Source organism: Mastigoproctus giganteus, chromosome 1 (assembly GCF_048544385.1).
Source record: "Mastigoproctus giganteus isolate SK-2022 chromosome 1, ASM4854438v1, whole genome shotgun sequence".
Taxonomy (NCBI): Eukaryota; Metazoa; Arthropoda; class Arachnida; order Uropygi; family Thelyphonidae; genus Mastigoproctus; species Mastigoproctus giganteus.
In genome coordinates this window covers 238528807-238549356 of record NC_143575.1, presented here as the reverse complement: position 1 = coordinate 238549356, position 20550 = coordinate 238528807, and the positions used below count along the sequence as shown (strand labels likewise).

Sequence of the window (20550 nt, the reverse complement as noted above, 5' to 3'; positions counted from 1 at the left end):
ATATTTTACACCTGTTTTTACATGCTAGAATTAATAAACCATGTTTTGTTTAATCATCCTTACCTCTTAGCCATTCTCTTCCTACACATTATCCATAGCACGAGTTTTATAGTAAAAGAACCACAGTTTTGTGGCATTCTGAGGTGTAACTTATGGGAGGATTTCAGAATGAAAAAAACACAATGCCCATTTCATTGCTGGGAGCCTATTCTCCATGTTGCAGAATAGGTCTTGAGGGCATGAGATTGTTGTCTAGTATATAAACCACTAGTCAATCATATAAGTCATAGGCATTTTCTGGAACATCAATATTAATGATTAAACTTGCCTGGAAATCTTGTTGTACACATTGCATCTTGAATAATATTAAGAGTTGAATGTCTTAATCTCCATTTGAAGAATGATGGCCAGATACCCTTGTGGAACAGTAGTAGTAGTGGCATGTGATGCAAGAAAGCAAGTGTATGAGCTTATGCAGCATCAGCCAAAAAAAAAATATAATAATAATAACATAAAAAATTTAAAAAAAATTACACAACAATTCCCTCTAAATGTTTGTCCAGTTCCTCCTTAAATTTATTTAACCTATCAACTTCCACAACGACAGATGGAAGTTTGTTCCAGCAATTAACCACCTGCTGGCTAAAGGCAAATTTCCACACATCTGTTCTACCTCTGTCTTGCCTCAATTTGAATTTATGCCCCCTTAGGTTTGTAATCTAAACAAGTGGAAGAATCCCATCAGAATTCAGCGTGCTCACATTCAAGGTCTTATACACCTCAATCAGATCATCTCGCAGGTGCCTAGTCTCCAGCCGCCGCAATTTTCAGAACTTAAGCCTCTCTTCATAAGAGGATCCCTTCATTCCCCTCACCAAACTTGTTGCCCTTCTCTGTACACGCTCAAGCAAATCTACATCCTTCCTAAAATGAGGCCTCCAGACCTGTACGCAGTACTCAAGGCGTGGTCTGACCATTGCCTTATACAGAGGGACAACCGCCTCCTTTTCCCTGCTAGCAAAATTCCTGTTTATCATTGACAAAACCCCATGACCTGCTCTGGCAGCCTGTCTGCATTGCTCAGAAAACTTCATATCTGACTGCACAATTACTCCCAGGTCTTTTTCATTTTCTACCACCTTAGAAACGTACCACACAGTTGGTACGTTTCTCTGGGGTTACTTCTACCCATATGCAGTACTTTGCATTTTTTAATGTTAAACTTCATTTGCCACTTCTCAGCCCATCTGCCCAAATTTTCTAGATCCTGTTGCAGTAGCACACTGCCATTACTGTCATTAACAATCCTGCCAACCTTTGTATCATCTGCAAACTTCAACACTAAGCCTGATATACCTTCATCAATATCATTGATGAAGGTATATCACGTATTGAGTTTTCTTAGCATCAGCTTCATCAAAATTCTTCTGACATCCTTTTGATGGTAGCCCACAGGAGGCATTGAATGGAGTGTACTGGGAATGGATTGAGATGATTTACCAAAATCATCAATATGTGAGTTGGAAGGTGCTAGCAGGTTAGCTTTATCTTTGGCTGATGTGGCAGCAGAACCATCTGGTTTTGTCAGAGGTGTGAACAGAGATGGGCAAAAATTGCGCCCAGTAGACAGGAATGCTCAGCTACCATTTGGACTAAAAGCAAGTTTTCTGCTCTTAGCCTGTTCGAAATCTAGTTTGGATTTATAACTGCTTTACAAAGTGTAAATAATACTTAATAATAATTTTTATTATTATTCAATGTCGCTTATAAAAATGTAGTACTGGAAAATTCATAATAACTGCACAATCCCTCACCAGCCATTAGTAAATAAAATAAATAAATGGCATTGTGTTATATTAAAATAATAATGGTACAAATAAATGAAATAAATAGAATGATATGATTACACCGGATAAAACTGATAAAAGGTAACTGTCTGTACAATAAAATATTAAATTTTATTGTACAGACAGTTGCTATTAAATAGCAACTATACTACTTCAGCATGCCATACCCTTTTAACACCAGTAATAGCAATTGACTTTCTGAACTGTAAATACATGCGGGAAGGAACGATTAATTCCTGAGGGGGGGAGAGATAGTGATCCTAGGAAAATTCCATAAATTAAATTTCTCTATTTATCACCTCTACAGATGAAACTAATGGTCAGAATGCACTCACATTTAGTATTAGTATCTGTTTATTTATTATTATTTTCCATATGGTGCAAGGAAGCCTGAGGCTTATGCAGCACCAGCTAAAAAAAAAAAATTTCTAAATTATTATTATTATTATTAGCCATAGGGTGCAAGGAAGCCTGAGGCTTATGCTGCACTAGCCAAAAAAATTCCTGAGTTACCCTGAGAGAGAGAGAGAGAGAGAGAGAGAGAGAGAGAGAGAGAGAGAGAGAGAGAGAGAGAGAGAGAGAGAGAGTCAGAAGTAGAAAGGACTCATCAAGAAAGAGAAGAATGATGATATCCAGCTCAGGACCCTGGGTGTGCCAAACCCATACTCACCAGATGTGAGCCCCTGGGGATTACCTGAGAGAGAGAGAGAAGTAGAAGGGAATCTCCAAGAACAAGAAGAATGATGATATCCAGCTCAGGACCCTGGGTGTGCCAAGCCCATACTCACCAGATGTGAGCCCTAGGTTTATTAAAGTTATCACACCATATCTGTGCTTTTAAAACTGATAATTGCTCTTTAATTACAATCAAGCTACTTATAAATACAGAAATAACAGATATTTTGGGCTGATTCTTCTACATAACGAATATAATAGCTTTAGCAATGGCATATGATGCAAGAAAGTAAGCTTATACGGCATTATCCAAAAAAAAGACACTTCCCATTTCATATCATTCCCTCCAATACTTTGTTTAGTCCTTCCTTGAATTTATTTATGCTATCAACTTCCACAACAATGGATGGTATTTGTTCCAGCAATCAACTACTCAATGGCTAAAGGCAAACTTCTGCACAATCTATTCTGCAACCATCCTTCCTCAATTTGAATTTATGCCCACTCATGTGCATACTCTGAACAGGAGGATGAGTCACATCAGCATTGAGCTTGCTCAATCCATTCAAAGCTTTAAACAGCTGAGTCAGATCACCTTGCAGGTGCCTAGTCTCTAGACACTGCAATTTGCAGAAGTGAAGCCTTTCCTGGTAAAAGCAATCCTTTGTACCCCTCCCCTCACCAATCTCATTGCTCTTCTCTGTACTCATTCCAGCAGCTCTACAACCTTCTTAAAATGAATTACATATGCTCTCAATATGTGGCCTCACCATTGTCTTATACAATAATATGATCACCTCCTTATCCTTTCTAGCAAAATTCCTGTATATCATTAACAAAACCCCATGAGCTGTCCTGGCAGCCTCTATGCACAGCTCAGAGAACTTTATATCTGACTGCACACAATTACCCCCAGTTATTTTTAATTTTCCACTATTTTGAGTGTAGTACCATATAGTTGGTATGCTACTCTGGAGATCTGCTACCCAAATGCAGTACTTTGTTAAACTTCAGTTGCCATGAAAGAAAAAAAAATCCTGTCATTTAAAAAGTTACCAATTTTCACAAATTCAATCATTTACATACATTTTTCACATATTAGTCATTTACACATGGCACCCTGCTAGTGATTTCTTGAAACTTTTTGTATTCTCTTTTATATCCTATATTTAAAATGTATGTAGTCTATCTGCAGAAGAATAGGAAAACTTGAATTGTGGACATGCCCTATGTGTTAAAATGGCTTGCTGACACTTTAGAACTGAGTTTATTTTAGATTTTCTTAATAAATTAATGCTACTAAACTTTCCTGTGAGAGTTTATTTTAAAAAAAATCTAGTGTCAGATTTTTTTCTTATTTCCTAGGTACTATTGGCATGCTCAATCAAAATAAAACTTCTCTTCAGTTCTTTGCCTTTGGCGATTGGGGTGGGTTGCCTTTTTTTCCATACAAGACTTTTGTGGAATGTGGTGTTGCATATGAGATGGGAAAATTAGCAAAGACATTGTCTGTAGATTTTGTTTTGGCCTTAGGTGATAACTTTTATACTGAGGGAGTTACAAATGTTGAAGACAAAAGGTTTAAGGTAAGAAATATTGAGTGAAATTTAGGTAATATTATACTAAATAAATTCTCTGGAGGATTGTCATTTGTGTTTTGTTTACATAAGCATGATTTGTCTGAGTACTATAATGTTGTATGAGAGAAGTGTGGATAATTTTTTAATGTAGAATGGCAGCATTATTTAACAGACAGGCTAGTGTGAAAAGTAAGAGTTGCAGTTTTGTTACTTCAGTATTTATAAAAGAAAAGTCAAATTGTTTACTCCTAAAGTACTCCTTCTAATGTTACATATATAGCAATATCCAAAAGTTATTTACTACATCCATGCATTCTGTTAAAGTAACTAGCATTTGAAGTGTGAGCTGGTTCGAATGAAAAAATATCTACTGAAAAATAAGATTTTCTTTCTTTCTTTTTCCTTTTTTTTTTTACTAAAATTTGCACATAGCCATTCAAAACTGAAAAACAGTATTTACTCAAATACTCAGCAAGGATGTAGTGTATGGTGAATATATCCACTGTCCTCAAAAGATTAATTCAAAAAGGAATTTCAGTGGTAATATTTTTTTCAAAAATGTTTCACATAAACAAATTATTAATGCTTCCCAAAAAGGGAAGCATTAATAATTTCAAAAACATTTCACATTAATGAATTGGCCTCTTTTACCTTTTTTTTAACAAGGAGTTGGGAGGAGAATATTCTCCCTGTCCCCAAAAAGGCTGTTATAATAATTCAAAAAAATAACCCCAGGGGCTTACATCTGGTGAGTATGGGCTTGGCACACCCAGGGTCCTGAGCTGGACATCATCATTCTTCTCTTTCTTAATGATTCCCTTCTACCACCCCCCCCCACTCTCTCTCTCTCTCTCTCTCTCTCTCTCTCTCTCTCTCTCTCTCTCTCTCTCTCTCTCTCTCTCTCTCTCTCTCTCTGTCTCTCTCTCTCTCTCTCTCTCTCTCTCTCTCTCTCTCTCTCTCTCTCTCGGCTGGTGCAGCATAAGTCTCAGGCTTCCTTGCACCATATGGTTGATAATAATAAAAAGGGAATCAATGATAATTTCAAAAATTTTCCACTTTAATGATTCATTCACTTTTCTGATTTTTAAACAAGTGCATGGGAGGGGATGTGTCCTCTATCCCCACAATTATTTTTCTGAGCAATGCAGTAACCCAAATATTTTTTAACCATAGATATTACTTTCAGTTTCTGGTTCAAATATTCGTTATTCAAGTGCATCCTTTGGAAATTACTACATAAAGAAAATAAATTAGCAGACATTATTGTAGGAGTAAACAGTTTGTCTTTTTATGATTAAATAAACATTAGGGAACAATTTTAAAATAGCATGATGCTAACAATACTTACAGAATTATAGTTAAAATAAGATCCTTTTTGAAAAAGAAAAATTCAGTCTTAATTTGACATCTTAATATGTATTTCTTAATTTTTATGATATGGAGAATACAAGATTCTTAACTTTAAATGTTCATGAGTGTATGACATCTGTTATTTCCTGGATGAATTTCATTAGCTGAAATTCATCCAGGAAATAACAGCTGTTATACAGCTGTTACTATGCATGTATATCCAGCTAAGATAAACAATGGGAAAATTATGCAGAAAGTATTAATGTTTTTAAAAATATTTTTTCAGAAATTGTGATGCAAATAAATATGCTCTTAAATATTGTACAGAAAATCCTTTCGTTATTGGATGATGCCTTATTGTTGCATAAAATGAAAACATGTTAACTGAATTTCATTTTCCCATTGGAAATATTTTAAAAGGTGGTATTTTTAAAATGTTGTGTGTGTGTGAGATATGTTAGAGAGAAAAGTAAATCTCTTTTCTTTGGCATAGGCTTGGAATGTTCAGGGTCATAAGAAAGTGAAGTGTTTTCCTTTGCTTTTTTACCTGAAGAAGTACTCCTATCACTTGCTGGCTGCTTACCACCAGAATAAGTTAGCTATATTTTTTGGATTCCCTCTCCATTAATTGAAAAAATTTGAGGATATGTTCTTTTCCCCTCCCACTGAATTATAAATTGTAGGCTGATTCATTGCTTTTCAAAACAGTGAGCATGCCTGCAGCATAATAGTTATACTTTATGTGCAGATACAAAGTAATTCTCATGAATCATCTGGGATACTTTTTGAAACCATGATCAAGATAGATATTGGAAAGACATGCTGCAAAGTGGATAAGAAGCTGAAAACTACAAGGATTGCATTTCAATCTGAAGCAGAATGTTATTACACAGAAATTAGTTGCATAAATGTTTCATAAACTTACTATTGATGACAACACTTCTTACTTCTGTGTGTAACTTCTTTGCTCCTACATCTTCCATAGAATATGATGAGCTGACCTGTCATATTACTCATGACTTCAGTGGATGGCTGATAAATTACAGTGACACCTGGGTAGGCTTTATTTACATGCTTTTATATGCACGCGCGCACACACACACACACACACACACACAAACATACCCACTGATATTTTGATAGAACTATCCAGATGGTGATATGCACTGTATGACACCATGCATGTATATCCAGTTCTTGGTGTGTCTTAACCCATCCCCTCCCATGAGCCGCCCTAACACCACATCTACACTGCTCAGAGAACTCCATGTCTGACTGCACAGTTACTCCCAGGTTTTTTCATTCTCTATTAGCTTGCGTGCAGTACCACACAGTTTGTTGTGTTATTCTGGGATTATTACTGCTATTCATATGTAGTACCCTGTATTTGTCAACATTAAACTTCAGTTGCCACTTCTCAGCCCATTACTCATTTTTCAGGATCTTGATGCACTGGCATACCCACAGCACAAATACCCAAGCCTCTGTAACACTAGGCAGTACTGTGTGCTAGGTGGCTCGTCACTTAGTACAGTACCATCAGTTTGACTAATGCTTCCACCTATATTTATTTATTTAAACATAAATAAATTTTAAAAGTAAAAGTCTGCAAATCATACTAAAAGTGAATACTTAAACTAACCTCAACACAAGCAAAAACAAATAAAAACGTGTACCAAGCTATAAACAGAAATGTATGCTGACAGAATCAAGCAGTTAATTTCATATACCTTTACTTTTATGCCACTTGTATATTGACTGCTTAAGAATAACTGCCTACATGTTACAGAACAGCACTCAAAGTGCTGTTTCATAACACATATACAGGGTGTCCATAAAGGTTTCCAATTTTGATATTTTTTTTATTCAGGATTACTTCATAACTCGAACAATATCATAGCGATATTTTCAGTCTCCTACCACACGCTGTGCTTCTTTTCACGATCAATTTTACCAAAGGCCTCTGTGATCTGTGCATGCAGCTCCTGCAGTGTCGTTTGTAGTGGAGGATGTACGTATTGTCCTTCACATAATTGGCACACTATAGCCGTAGATGCTGATGTGCCATAAAAATCCTAATAACCAACCAACCTTCACATAACCCCACAAAAATAAATCCAGATTTTGTTGCATGAAATGCTAACACACAACGCTTTCTCCGGCCCGGTAGCCATTTTGCCATTCTGGTGAATGTAGTGCTGCGTAGCAGGTAGAATGCAAAACTGGCAGTCGAGTGCCAATTTAAAAATAAACTTATTGAATTGATCTTTCAGCTGGTATGTGTTTCATGAGTTTAGCTTGAAGTAATTCTGAATAAAAAATATCAAAATCGGGAACATCATTTATGGACACCCTGTAGAATGCTTTTGGAGTTCTTATATATGTAACAGTACGTCACTTCCAGTATTATTTGACACTTATATGTTTCCGATGCAGCAAACGTTAAAGGAGGCTTTAAGTGGCGAAAACAGCAATGGCCACCAGAATAAAAGTTCCGAGTCACTCCTTCTCCATCATACAGTTATGAATTGTCTTTTGAGTCTATGATAGGAATATCACAGTGAGACTCAACCATCCATATATTTGTTTGAGTGTACAACTTTAAAACTGTTTAAAACAGATTAATTTCCCAATAGTCACCTGACCATTGAACCTGTTGGCAATGATCTAGATGGCATCTGGATCAGTTAGTGAATCAACTTGTTATAGATGCTACTTTGCCATCTATGGCTGAAGGGAGTATTGTTGAGACCATGTTATGTTAAGAGTTTTTAGATATGCTATATGCATGGCAAGAAACTCCTTAATGTAACATGGTATCAATAGTGCTCTATATCAGACTCCCTCCAATCAATTAATGAAAAACTGTTTTGAAGAAAAGTTTTTTTTTTTTTTTTTTTTTTTTTTTTTTTTTTTCTGATGCAGAAGAAGCAGCAGTAGCATTTATGATATGCCTATGCCAAGATATGTTGGAATTTTGGACAGAACCAAGTTTTAGAAGGAATGAAGTTAACTAAGCTTTATTTGTCCCATTGCGAAATTACCTTGAGATCAACATTTAAGAAATCGGTATTAAATATTCGAGAAGTTGAAGCTGTTTGTGCAGGATAACACTTCTTAAACTGGAAGATGGAATGTAGTGTACTGTCATTAGCAAAATTACAGATAAGGTTCTGGTCAGTGGAAGGTCATTAATATACAAGAGTGGAAAAAAGATCTGAACCCAGGGGCTCATATCTGGTGAGTATGGGCTTGGCACACCCAGGGTTCTGAGCTGGATAGCAAAAGCTTCAGGCTTCCTTGCACCATATAGCTAATGATGATAATAATAAAAATAATAATAACTGGCATTAGTGGAGAAATTAGAATACAGAGAAATGTACACCACCTGCAGTGAGCAGTCAAAGAGAAAACTGGATACTCAATTGCTAAAAACAATCCACAACCCATAAGATGGGTGCTGGTTACCAAACATAATCAAATGCCTTAGAAATTTCAAAAGAAATTGCTTGAATTTCACAAGCTTTTCCATAAAATTCATCAAAGGATGAGTAACATAAGCCAGTATATCACCAGTGAATCAACTCTGGTGGAATCCATGTTGATGATCATTGATCAGCAGAAGGTTAAGAGATAGACAGTTTGAATTGGCCGTGTTGATGGACAATAATTGGGAAGGAGGAATTTCACATTTTGTAGACATTTGAATTGGCTGTGTTGATGGACAATAATTGAGAAGGAGGAATTTCACATTTTGTAGACATTGAAATGTGAGCAGATTTCCATTCAGAAGGAAAAACATGGTGGAATTAGAAAATGTAAAAAGGAAAGTAAAACAGCTGCAAGCTCAGGAACACAGGTTTTAAGAACAAGTGGAGAAATTCCATCCATCAGCACCTGGAGCTTTCCTAGTATCCTGGTTTGGAATTCTTCTAGCATCCATGGTCAGATCACCATGGAGGCACTGTGTGCAGCGCATTTGACAGGTAGGTAGATGATTTGCTGAGACCATTGATACAAGGGTTAGAAGAAAAGTAAGATGCAGCTAATTATCAGTTTTATAACAGAGGTGGGATTATAGATGGACAGAAGTTGCAGCTGATACCTTGGCAAGAGAACAAAAGGTTCAGTTAACACTTGCACAAGAAGCAAGTTTGCTACTTTGATTTTTAACCTCTTAAAAATCAAATTTGGATTGATGATTAACAATTGTCTTAAGATTGTTGCAAGCAATTAGTGTAGACAGACAAGTGAAGCTGGAGATTTTGGATACAAGCCAGTTGTGACATGCTACATTCTTATCTTGAACAGTCTTAGCATATTTATTGGAAGCACATTTGACAAACATACATGGTCTCAGTTCTAATCTCAGATTAGAACTGAGACCATTTCCACTCAAAAATTAAGTCATGATTAATTTTCCTGCCCAAATCTCAAATAGCAGGTTTCTTGACCACCACTCTTCTCATTTATCAAAATTACTATCTGTATTCTTTTAAAGGTATTACTTGAGCATCGACTCTAATACTCCTTTTCAGTGACTTTCCAATCTGGAATTTCCTCTTTATGATTTCCTTTGACTTAAAATCCCTTTATCTTATTTTGTCAAGTTCATCAGTTAGAACTTTTATCTTTCATTCTTTGAAACTCTGCTTTCACCAGTGTGATTTTCCTAATAGTGAAATAATTTTTTTTAGTGATTTTAATATTTATAGCTCCAGCTTGCATCAATTTTTTAGTTGTAAAGTCTCAGCAAGGGGTAGTATGCTGAGACTTACGATCTCACACAATTCATTCAATTAACTGCTGAACCTTATAATCTTAACTGCATACCTTCTACTCTTGACCTTCGATATTCACAACCTTTCAGAGTGTTCACTTAATATTAGTTGTTCTCTAGCTGCTCAAGATTGCAACTTATTGATGGCGCCTTCTGCAATGGGGCCTCTTTCCCATCGTCATTTCCAGTCATGTGTTGTTTGGCATTACAACTATATGAAATGGGATGGCTTGCATAATTTTTATTCCGCACTGCTGATGTAAATTACCTGATTTAACACTTGTTTAGATCTTGTTACTAAAATTATTCTTGTAAGTATGAAATTCTTTGCTTAAAGTATAATTAAATAAGATCCTTTTCTTTTTTCAAGTGACAAAATTATGAGTGATAAAAGTGAGAAAATTTTTTACAAATCTCTTAACCCTGTACTGAAATAAACTGATATGGCAATGTTTCTGAATCCTACTGCAAAAAAATTCTTCATCAGGCTTCTTTAATAATTGAAGAAAATTTTTCTTATTGAGAAATTAATGAGGGATCCTTCTCCCAGTCAAAGACTGAATTCTGCCTTTGTATTATTTTATCTGGTAGTGTTAAGGGTTAGGAAATATATAAAAAAAATTCTCACTGTTACAATCCAATAAACTATAATTTTGTCATATAGAAAAGTGTCTTATTTAATTATATTTATAGTTAATAATCCAATAATGTTTCTATAGATATAATCATAATCTTTTGTTCCTCATGCTGCCTTAAAGTTTCATCTTTATGGTCAAGCCATATAGTTTCCAAAAAATATGCTAAGCCACTATAGTATAAAAATAAAGCATATCATAATTGGCTTGTATACAAATCTCCAGCTTAATTTTCTGCCTATACTAAAGCTTGAAAAACAATTACAAGCAAGTTATTGATACATCTGTGCATGATGTTAAAAAAGCTACCTTTTTAAAACTTACCTCTTATCCAGATGGTAGTTGTCTTCTAGTCTTTTGTCAGAGCCAAATGGCCACAATTTCTAACCATCCATAATTCCATCTCAGTTACATCCTGTTAGTTCTATTGCATTTTCATCTAAAGATGAAGCTACCTTATTGGTATCTTACTTTTCTGATTCTTGCATAGATGTTCCTGGTTAATTTCTTCCTATCAAATAAACATGTCCCACTCAATGCTTAACTTGCTTTTCTTACATAAAGAGATTAGTAAAATCTGAATAATCTTGATATTAAGTAGCTTCCAGGTGCCGTTGCATTTCTCCTTTTGTTCTTAAAACCTTTTCTAATGACTAAACTTCTGTCCTGTCCCACCTTTTTAAAGCATCTAATTTCACTCCTCCCCCCCCTTTTATGTATAAATTTGCTCAATTCTTCTGTCTAATTCCTAGAGAAGAGTGGTAGATCCACACCTGGAAATATCATCCTTATTGCACATACCTCAACATTCTTCAAACTTTGAGTAATTCATCTGATTAAAGATTGATAATATGTATTCAGTCAGTGCTGATCCACTGGTGTCATCCTCCACACCAAGGGCCAACCTTTTTTTTATCACATAAGAAACTTTACAGAATATACAAGGTTTATAGATCAACCCATCACAATTTTTTACAACTGTCTCTATCTTAAATAAAATTATGTTAGTTATAGTTTTTGTTAATTAGGTGTAGTTTTAATATTTATTATAAAAAAAAAAAAAACACTTTAGATATGTAACAGTTCGAAATATACTTTAAAAAAAAATTACATTAGCCAAGTAATTAATGAAATCTCGGTGTTTTTCAGAAAATTGTATTTTTATTTCTGTGCACCATGATTGACCAAACTCTGCTTTTCAATCAATCAGATCTACCATTTGTCAGCCTCTACACCAGACATGTAAAACTGGTGACCTGGGGGTCACCAGTTTTACATGCCTGGTGTTTTACATGCCTACTTGAGGGCTGCACAACAAATGCAGCCCTCAAGCGTTTGTTGTGCAGTCTCCCAAGTATTCTCAACTTTCATAGCATATTTTACTGCGTATAAGTAACCTAAATGGTAAATGGTGACACTTAATAAATGTTGATGCATATTTTTGCACAGGCTCTGGGTGCCAAGCGATTGTGACTGAGTGATTTCTCTTTGTGCTTTCACTGCAACTTTTTGATAGGTGAATTCTGCGTTCTCTTTTACGTTCCCCTAGTTGAGAAATCCTTTTATTTAGTAGCTCTTTTATCAAAAGTACTGGTAGAGAGCAAGGAAGGAAAGTAACCTTTCTTTATTTTTCATATCTAATAGACTAACTCTTACTAATTTCGCTTGGTCACTCCAGGCACTGCTCCTGCCTCCCCGTGGCGGGGCCGGTAACCTTGGCAGAAAAGTTCATCTGCTAGAGGCTAAAAGGAGCCAAGATGGAACTAAATATGTTTCCTTCTTTAGAACCGACAAGAGTCGGTAGACACAGAACATGAGCATGACTCTTCACAAGCAAAGAGGTTAAAAACCATTTCCTCTGCGACCGAGTTTCCTGCATTTTTAATAATGCATTCATTATCAGAACAGCCTCTTAGTAAGCTATCCCCCTTTCTAATCCAAAAACACTTGGAAAGTATTGCAGGGTCTCCCAAGACGGTTAAGAGATTGCAATCAGGGGATTTTCTAGTAGAAACTGTCAACTGCAGGCATTCTGAAAAACTCTTAAAAGTGACAAACTTTGCTAAAATTCCAGTAAAGGTAACTCCTCATGCAACTCTCCGATACTGTTTCCAGTCATTCAGTGGTCCGCTATGGATGATCCAATAGGCAGTGACCACTTTCCAATTGTCTGTAACTTGCTCACTACACAACCACCATTAGACCAACCCTGTAGGAAATGGAAATTTTCTAAGGCCAAATGGACCAAATTTCAATCAGCAATCACTCTGGACAAAGAAACTATTCAGCTACAGCCTATAGATAAAGTAACTGATTATATCACATCCCGTCTTTTAATTGCAGCGAAATACTCAATTCCATTATCAAACCCCCTAATCCGATGGCACTTCAACTACTGGTGGAATGAAGAGTGCATGAAAGCAAAGAAGGAAAAAAATAAAGCATTCAATTTATTCCGTCGATTTCCAATGACAGCTAATTTAATTAGCTACAAGAAGCTAAGGGCAAAAGCACGGTTCATTCACAGGTAAGCCAAGAAAGATTCTTGAACTCGGTTTGCATGTACTATCAACAGAAATATTGACTCCAGATTAATATGGAAAATTAGACAGCTTTCTGGGAAGTTTCCAATCATCCCTTCCCTAATTCTTTCATACAATGGGCAAGAACTCTCTGGTCCTCTAGATATTCCGAATGCCTTGGGTAAAACCTTTGCCCAAGTCTCAGCTGCATCAAACTACACTCCGAAATTCCAAAAAAATTAAGACCACCACCGAACAGAAGCCCATCAACTTTAGAACCTCACTATCACTTCTATATAATCAGCCTCTTGAATATTGTGAACTTTTATAAGCCATCAGAACAACACGAAACAGTGCAGCTGGGCCAGGTGGCATATGTTATGTCATGCTGCAGCATCTAGATGAGAAAAACTTACAAATGCTGCTAGTCTTCTTTAACCGGATCTTCCTGGAAAATATTTATCCAACCTCTTGGCACCATGCTACAATTTTGGCTTTTTTGAAACCTGGAAAAGATCCTTCCAGTCCTAATAGTTACAGGCCAATCTCTCTGTCAAGTTGCCTTGGTAAAATTCTTGAAAAAATGATCCACAGTCGACTCACCTGGATCATTGAAACTCAACGACTACTGAGTAATTGTCAACATGGCTTTCGCAAAAATTGGTCTTCTCTAGATCTAATGATCAAGGCCGAATCCGAAATTCGCAATGCCTTTGTGAAAAACGAACACCTTGTCATGGTCTCCATTGATATAGAAAATTCATTTGATACTACCTGGCGGTATGGCAATCTCAGTGACCTATATAATCTTGGTCTACGAGGCAACCTGCCTATATTTATTAGGAACTTCCTCCAGAGCCGCTCTTTCCAGGTTCGATACCAAAACTCCTTTTCTTCTACATTCTTGCAGGAAGAAGGAGGAGTACCACAGGGGTCGGTATTGAGTGCAATCCTATTTGCCCTTAGAATTGATTCCATTTCAAAAGAACTTCCAAATACTGTAGAAGCCTATCTTTATGCTGACGATCTCTCCATTTCTTGCCATTCTCAGAGCATGAGATCTATTGAATGGCAATTGTGAATGTCCCTCAATAAAATTCAAAAATGGGCTGAGTTCAGTGGATATTGGCTTTCCCATCAGAAAACAGTTGCGATCCACTTTTGCAATCAACATAAATTACATATAGACCCTGAACTTCGGATATCAAATTCCACCATCCAGATTGCCATCAATATTAGATTCTTTAATGTGCTCAAAGAAGTTAAACTTCTTTGAGCACATTAAAGTAATACGGTACTACCTGTCTGAAAAAGCTGAACATGGTAAGAGCTCTATCTGCCCAGTCTTGGGGAGCAGATCGTACAACTTTGCTGCTCTTATATAGAGCACTGATTAGATCTCGTTTGGATTACAGTGCCCCAGTTTATGATTCTGCTCGAAAGAGTGTATTGCGCTGGCTCGATCCTGTACAGCACAATGCACTGAGGATTGCTCTTGGTGCTTATAGGACATCTCCCACCTATAGTCTATATATTGAAGCCCATGATCCCCCTCTGTACCTCTGCAGAAAAATGTTACTACTTAAATATGCAGTCAGAATACGAACCTGTTCTCTGTACCCCATTCAACCATATCTCTTTAATCCACCATTTCACAATCTCTATAGAAATAAACCAAATAAAATACGACCATCAGGCCAGGAGCGGATTAAGGTCGGTTGAGGCCCCGGGCGCAGAAGAAAATATTGGGCCCCTTAAAAAAAGAGAGAGACAGGGAAAATAAAAATACATGTTAACCATTTTTTTAAATAAATAAAAAATATTATGTACTATTAATGTTTTATTTCCAATAAAATTTGAATATAATATATGTATAATATAATTAATAATAGCATAATAATAATCACAAAGTTTTGAACTAATAGTTGAACATATTAGTTCAACTAATTTGTTGGGGTTTTGCGTGGGCCCTTCAGAAGTTGGGACCCAGGGCGCGCGCCCGGTGCGCCCGCCATTAAATCTGCCTCTGCATCAGGCCTACGACTCCTTGAAATAGCACAAAATTGGAATGTTCCTCTCCACAGTAGGCAGCAGAGAAAGAATTATTCTCACCCACCATGGATTCCCTTTCCTCAACCGGGCTGCAATAATTATTTTCTCCAATGGGGAAAGAATCGTCTACCGACTCTGAATGTGCAACAACTCCATGCTAGCCATATTCAAAACTATTTTGACTTCTTACCGATATATACTGATGGTTCCAAATCTCATTCAACTGTTGGAGCAGCAGCAGTGTTTCCTCTCTGCTATCATATCAGCCGCTCTTCCACCTGAGTACAGCAGCTTTTCAGTGGAATTATATGCAATACAATTAGCTCTAGAAAATTATATATTTTTGAATTATATATTTTTCTGAATAATGCCACTAGTGGGCATATACTGTTATCTTTAAAAAGCAAAATATTTAGTTTACACAGACTCTCTTAGCTCAATTAGAGCAATGCAGAATCTCTCGCATAAGGATCACCCTGTTTTAAATCAAATCAGGAATTTGCTGTTGAAAATTGAAGATCGTCAGCAACGAGTGAACTTTTGCTGGATTCCAGCACATTCAGGCATTAAAGGGAACGAGCTGGCTGATATTTCTGCTAAAAATCTGTCAACATTAGACTTAACCTCTGTCTTTATTCAAGTTTCTGGTTATAATATTATAATTCAAACAGCATACCATGCACAATGGACAGAGCTATGGCATAAACAAACAAATAACAAACTTTTCCAGTTGAAACAGGACCCAAAATTTTGGCACTCATGCATTCAGACAGTTTGGCGAGAAGGCGCCTCTGTAGCTAGGTGGGAAGGAGCAGCAGCGTGTAGCACACGCTTCTTGATTAGACTGGGGTTCGAGCCCGTCACCACCAAATATGGAGGATGCGGAAAGGTCAGGGAATGACCACCACATATCCCGGAGCAATATGGCCTTAGTTGCTAATGCTCCTAAAAACCAAACAAACAAACAACAAGTTTGACGAGAAGAAGTGGTACTCGCACAGATTAGAATAGGACATACTCATCTAACTCACCTCCATCTACTCACAGGCGATGATCCTCCTCATTGTTCACAGTGCTCTTAGCATCTAAAAGTCAAACATATTTTGATTGATTGTCCACATTATCGACAACATCGAACTTCAATATTTCATTCTCTGGCTAATCTCCGAGAACGGATAACATTAAATGATATCATTGGTGAAAATGCAAATATTAATGAACTTTTCTGTTATTTGAAACAAATAGGAATGTATGAACGACTATGATTAGTTTCTGACATGAAATGAGATTGAACTGTCTTCACATTAATTATTTATTTATTTTTATTTTTTCAACATTCCTACGAATAGGTGCAATATAGCCACTACAGCTTGTGTGCCATTAAACACCCATACCGCACGCGCGCGCACACACACACACACACACACACACACACACACACACACACACACACACACTCGCCGACCAGGCTAGCCGGGTGGGTGAAGTGTCTGCCTGGCAACCCAAAGGTCGCAGGTTCGATTCCCGCCTTGGGCTTTGATCAAAGTACTGCAAAAACCTTGGGAGGTGCATTATGGCCACAGAAGCCTATGTGCCAACAACTACAAAAAAAAAAAAAAAAAAAACCACTCACACACACACACACACACACACACACACACACACACACACACACACACACTTTTGCACAAGGAGAAAATATTTTATATATTTTGCTGAATAATGCCACTAGTGGGCATATACTGTTTGCACACTAGTACAGCCCTCAAGTCACCTGGAAACATTTGTGTGGTCCCCTGAGCACCTCTGATGAGTTTGACACTCCTGCTCCACACACCTACAACACTATAGGTCCCTATAACCTTTCATATTTGTTAGAGATCTCTCTCTCTCTCTCTCTCTCTCTCTCACTCACACACACACACACACACACACACACACACACACACACACACACACACACACACACACACACACACACTGTATATTCTTGATTCTCCATATCCAGTTGTGAATTTTGACATTTCTGTTTTAAATATCATGTGATATGTCTGTATAAGTTTATCTAATATAGATAAACTTTACTTCCCACTCCAGTCATTGAAAAAACTAATGAGAAGTTAATTGGAATGAAAAGCATATCTTGCCAATTTATTAGGTTAATTATACAAAAATTGTCACCTGTGCCAGAATGAATTTGCATCTAACATACTAAGGTTGGTACAGGGCCATGTTAACATGGAAGCCCAGACTCCACTACATCCTGGAGCCCAGCTTGCAGACATTAGTGTTAGTAGTGTTACTGGGACCTTTTCACGTAATAATGGTGGCATTTTTTCTGTATGCATATAGATATTATGACATACAGTCAGTCCTCGTATAGCACGATAGTTGTGTTCCTAGAAACCCTCGTGCAATGCAAAATCGTGCAATATAAACAACAGGCCCTATGGGAAAAATATGGTTAGGTGCCGACCACCCAAGATTGAACACACATTGGTAACCAAAACATTACCAAACACAATAAATATTAGTAATAAAATATTTACGTATTTTATTACGACTATTATGTAATAAAATATTGCTAATGCTTTTGCTTCTATTGTAAGCAAACTTATTTTTTGTTTGATTTCTATCCAAACAGATGACATCCGTTCCATCTCTTCCAATTCTTTGTGTCTTAATCTAATGGATTTTAATTACACTTTGAGTTGTTCCTGCTATGAAAGTTTTTATTTTCTCTGCATTCTTTGTAATTCTTGACTTTGCCTCATTTAGGCCTATAGCACGTGCAATATCACATGGTCTTTCATTTCGCTCAAAGCGTTTCACAATTTCATATTTTTTCTCTATCGACAGAGGCGGACTGGCCATAAGCCTTACTTGGGAAACCCCGGTGGCCTGTGTGATTTTGGCCATAAACCATAGTATGAGGCCACTATAAATTTTCCCGGATAAGAATTTTGACCCAGTCCGCCTCTGTTTATCGATATTCCTTTTCTTTTTCTCTCTGAATCTGTAGTGTCTTCACCTGGACGCTTCCTGTTCACACCTTTTAAGAATTTTACTCATTTTTAGGGAATAAAGCACAATTACAAAATGAAGAAGCAAGCTTGATACACATAAACAAAGCTGCGCACGTGTAGCAACTGAATAAACAAAACCATAAAGGCAGAGCTACACTATTAACACCTCACATTTTACTAAAGCACATTTCTAGGGGTTACTACCATAAAACAATAAAAACAATTTCCAGTTGCGTTTCTGCTAGTGGAATCTGTTATAAACTGGTAGTAAACTCTATCTAATTGCATTTGCGATTATACCGATTGCTGAAATTGTGTTGGTTTTTACGTTATTATGGTGAAATGTGTTTCCCCCCTCACTGATATAAAAAACATAAATACATTTTTAGAATCTTCTCTTCATTCCTATCATGTTGCGTTCGGTTGGGGTGATTCTGCGTTTGACTGCCATTTCTTGTAAACGTAAAGGCGAATCGTGCATAAGCGAATTCGGTTCATGTTATATAAGATATCGTTCCCCTATTTATAAATCGTGTATGATTGAATTCGTGTAGTGTAAACACGTGTTATACGAGGACTGACTGTATACATGAATTATTCAAACTGCTTTTGGTAATTTACTTCTTGGTAAGTTTGCATCTCTTTTCAGTACACTGGTGTGGCCACCTTGTACATTAAGGATAGAAGAACATACAGGGTGCTTAAAAGGCTTGACATGGTCTTGGATACGACCATAAGGAGGTGTGTATTCATTCTGGCACAAACTTTAATTTATTTCTGCTGTTTCTTCTCCTTCCAAATTTATTTTGCTTATTTCAAATACAAGTATTGTGTATTGCCCATAACGACTTATGGACAACAGAAACAATACTTGTTTCAACTATTATACCAATACAATTCTTATGAAAGATATTATATTGCTATTTAAATTATACATATTTAATAGTAATATTTATCATACATATAACAAGAAATATTTTTTTAATTGAGAGAAGTAGAATCCCAGAAATGGGGCAGTGGAATGTTGGTAGAGGGGATCCTCAGTGAGGATCCCTGAAACTGTATCATACATGAGTATTTCAAATAATACTTGCCTATCAATATAATAATAAGAGATCTTTAAATAGTTTCCTTCACAAGATGAAGTTTATTAATTTATGGGTATCATTTATAGTGTGGAGTATCCCAGAAGTATGGACTTCAAATGCTGATCATTGCTAGTTAATTTGCAAGGCTTACTAGCTGTATAGGTGTTAAGAAAATTCCTTTGTTTCCTTATAAACTGTCTTTTCAAATGGAAATTTAAAAAAATAAAAAATAAAAAAAATAGGTATTTAATTTTTCTTCTCACTGGTAACCAATTTCTAGGCCAGGAAGCCTCCTGGTGCCAATCACTTTGGAAATTTTATATTCTTTCCTACAGGGTTATCATTCCATTGTCTGAATTTGCATTATATATATTGTATATATTGCATTTTATATATTACTTCTGAATATTACATTTATACAAAATAGTTGAGAAGGCATAATTACCCCTGGAATATTAAGTTAGGAAGTTAGTTAAGCAAGGAATAATGAATTGTTAAACACAATTCATGATTCCTTGCTTTGAGTCTCAGAGCATAATAATATGCTGTCTTGAAACTTTTCAGCACATAGTATGGTATTCTGGTTTAAGGAAAGTTTCTACTGTATAAGGAACTGGAATATAGTTCACCATCTGTGATCGTGGGTAGGAATGATAACTATGTAGCTCTTATATTTCTAATTTTTTTTAATGGTCTAGTAAATGGTACAGCTTAAGAAGGCAAGGGCATTTTGCTTTAAATGTTAGGGGCAGTGTCAACAACATTATTAAATCTGTTTCAGTGCAAATCATCTGTATTATTGATTCTTCTTCCTAGCTTGGTTTCAGTCCCCTGACATTGCAAATACTTCGAAGGTTTCCTAGAAGCTTGGCATAGAAGTTAAGCTGCATGGTTGCAGAAACAGTGGTGGTGAGCTTTCACAAAAACAAGATGACTGATTAAACTCTCCTACTTGCAACATTTCTACAAGTAGGAGAGTGATTCTAAGTAATTCT

General features: G+C 36.4%; 1 protein-coding gene across 1 annotated transcript in view; it reads left to right on the top strand.

The window, feature by feature from the left end:
• Window positions 1–20550, top strand: part of LOC150091675 (tartrate-resistant acid phosphatase type 5-like) — a 50464-nt gene that overhangs the window by 8639 nt on the left and 21275 nt on the right. Inside the window, exon 2 of the mRNA XM_090385172.1 lies at window positions 3888–4108. Within this exon, the coding sequence (XP_090241298.1) occupies window positions 3888–4108 (221 nt within the window). The remainder of the gene's footprint in view (window positions 1–3887; window positions 4109–20550) is intronic.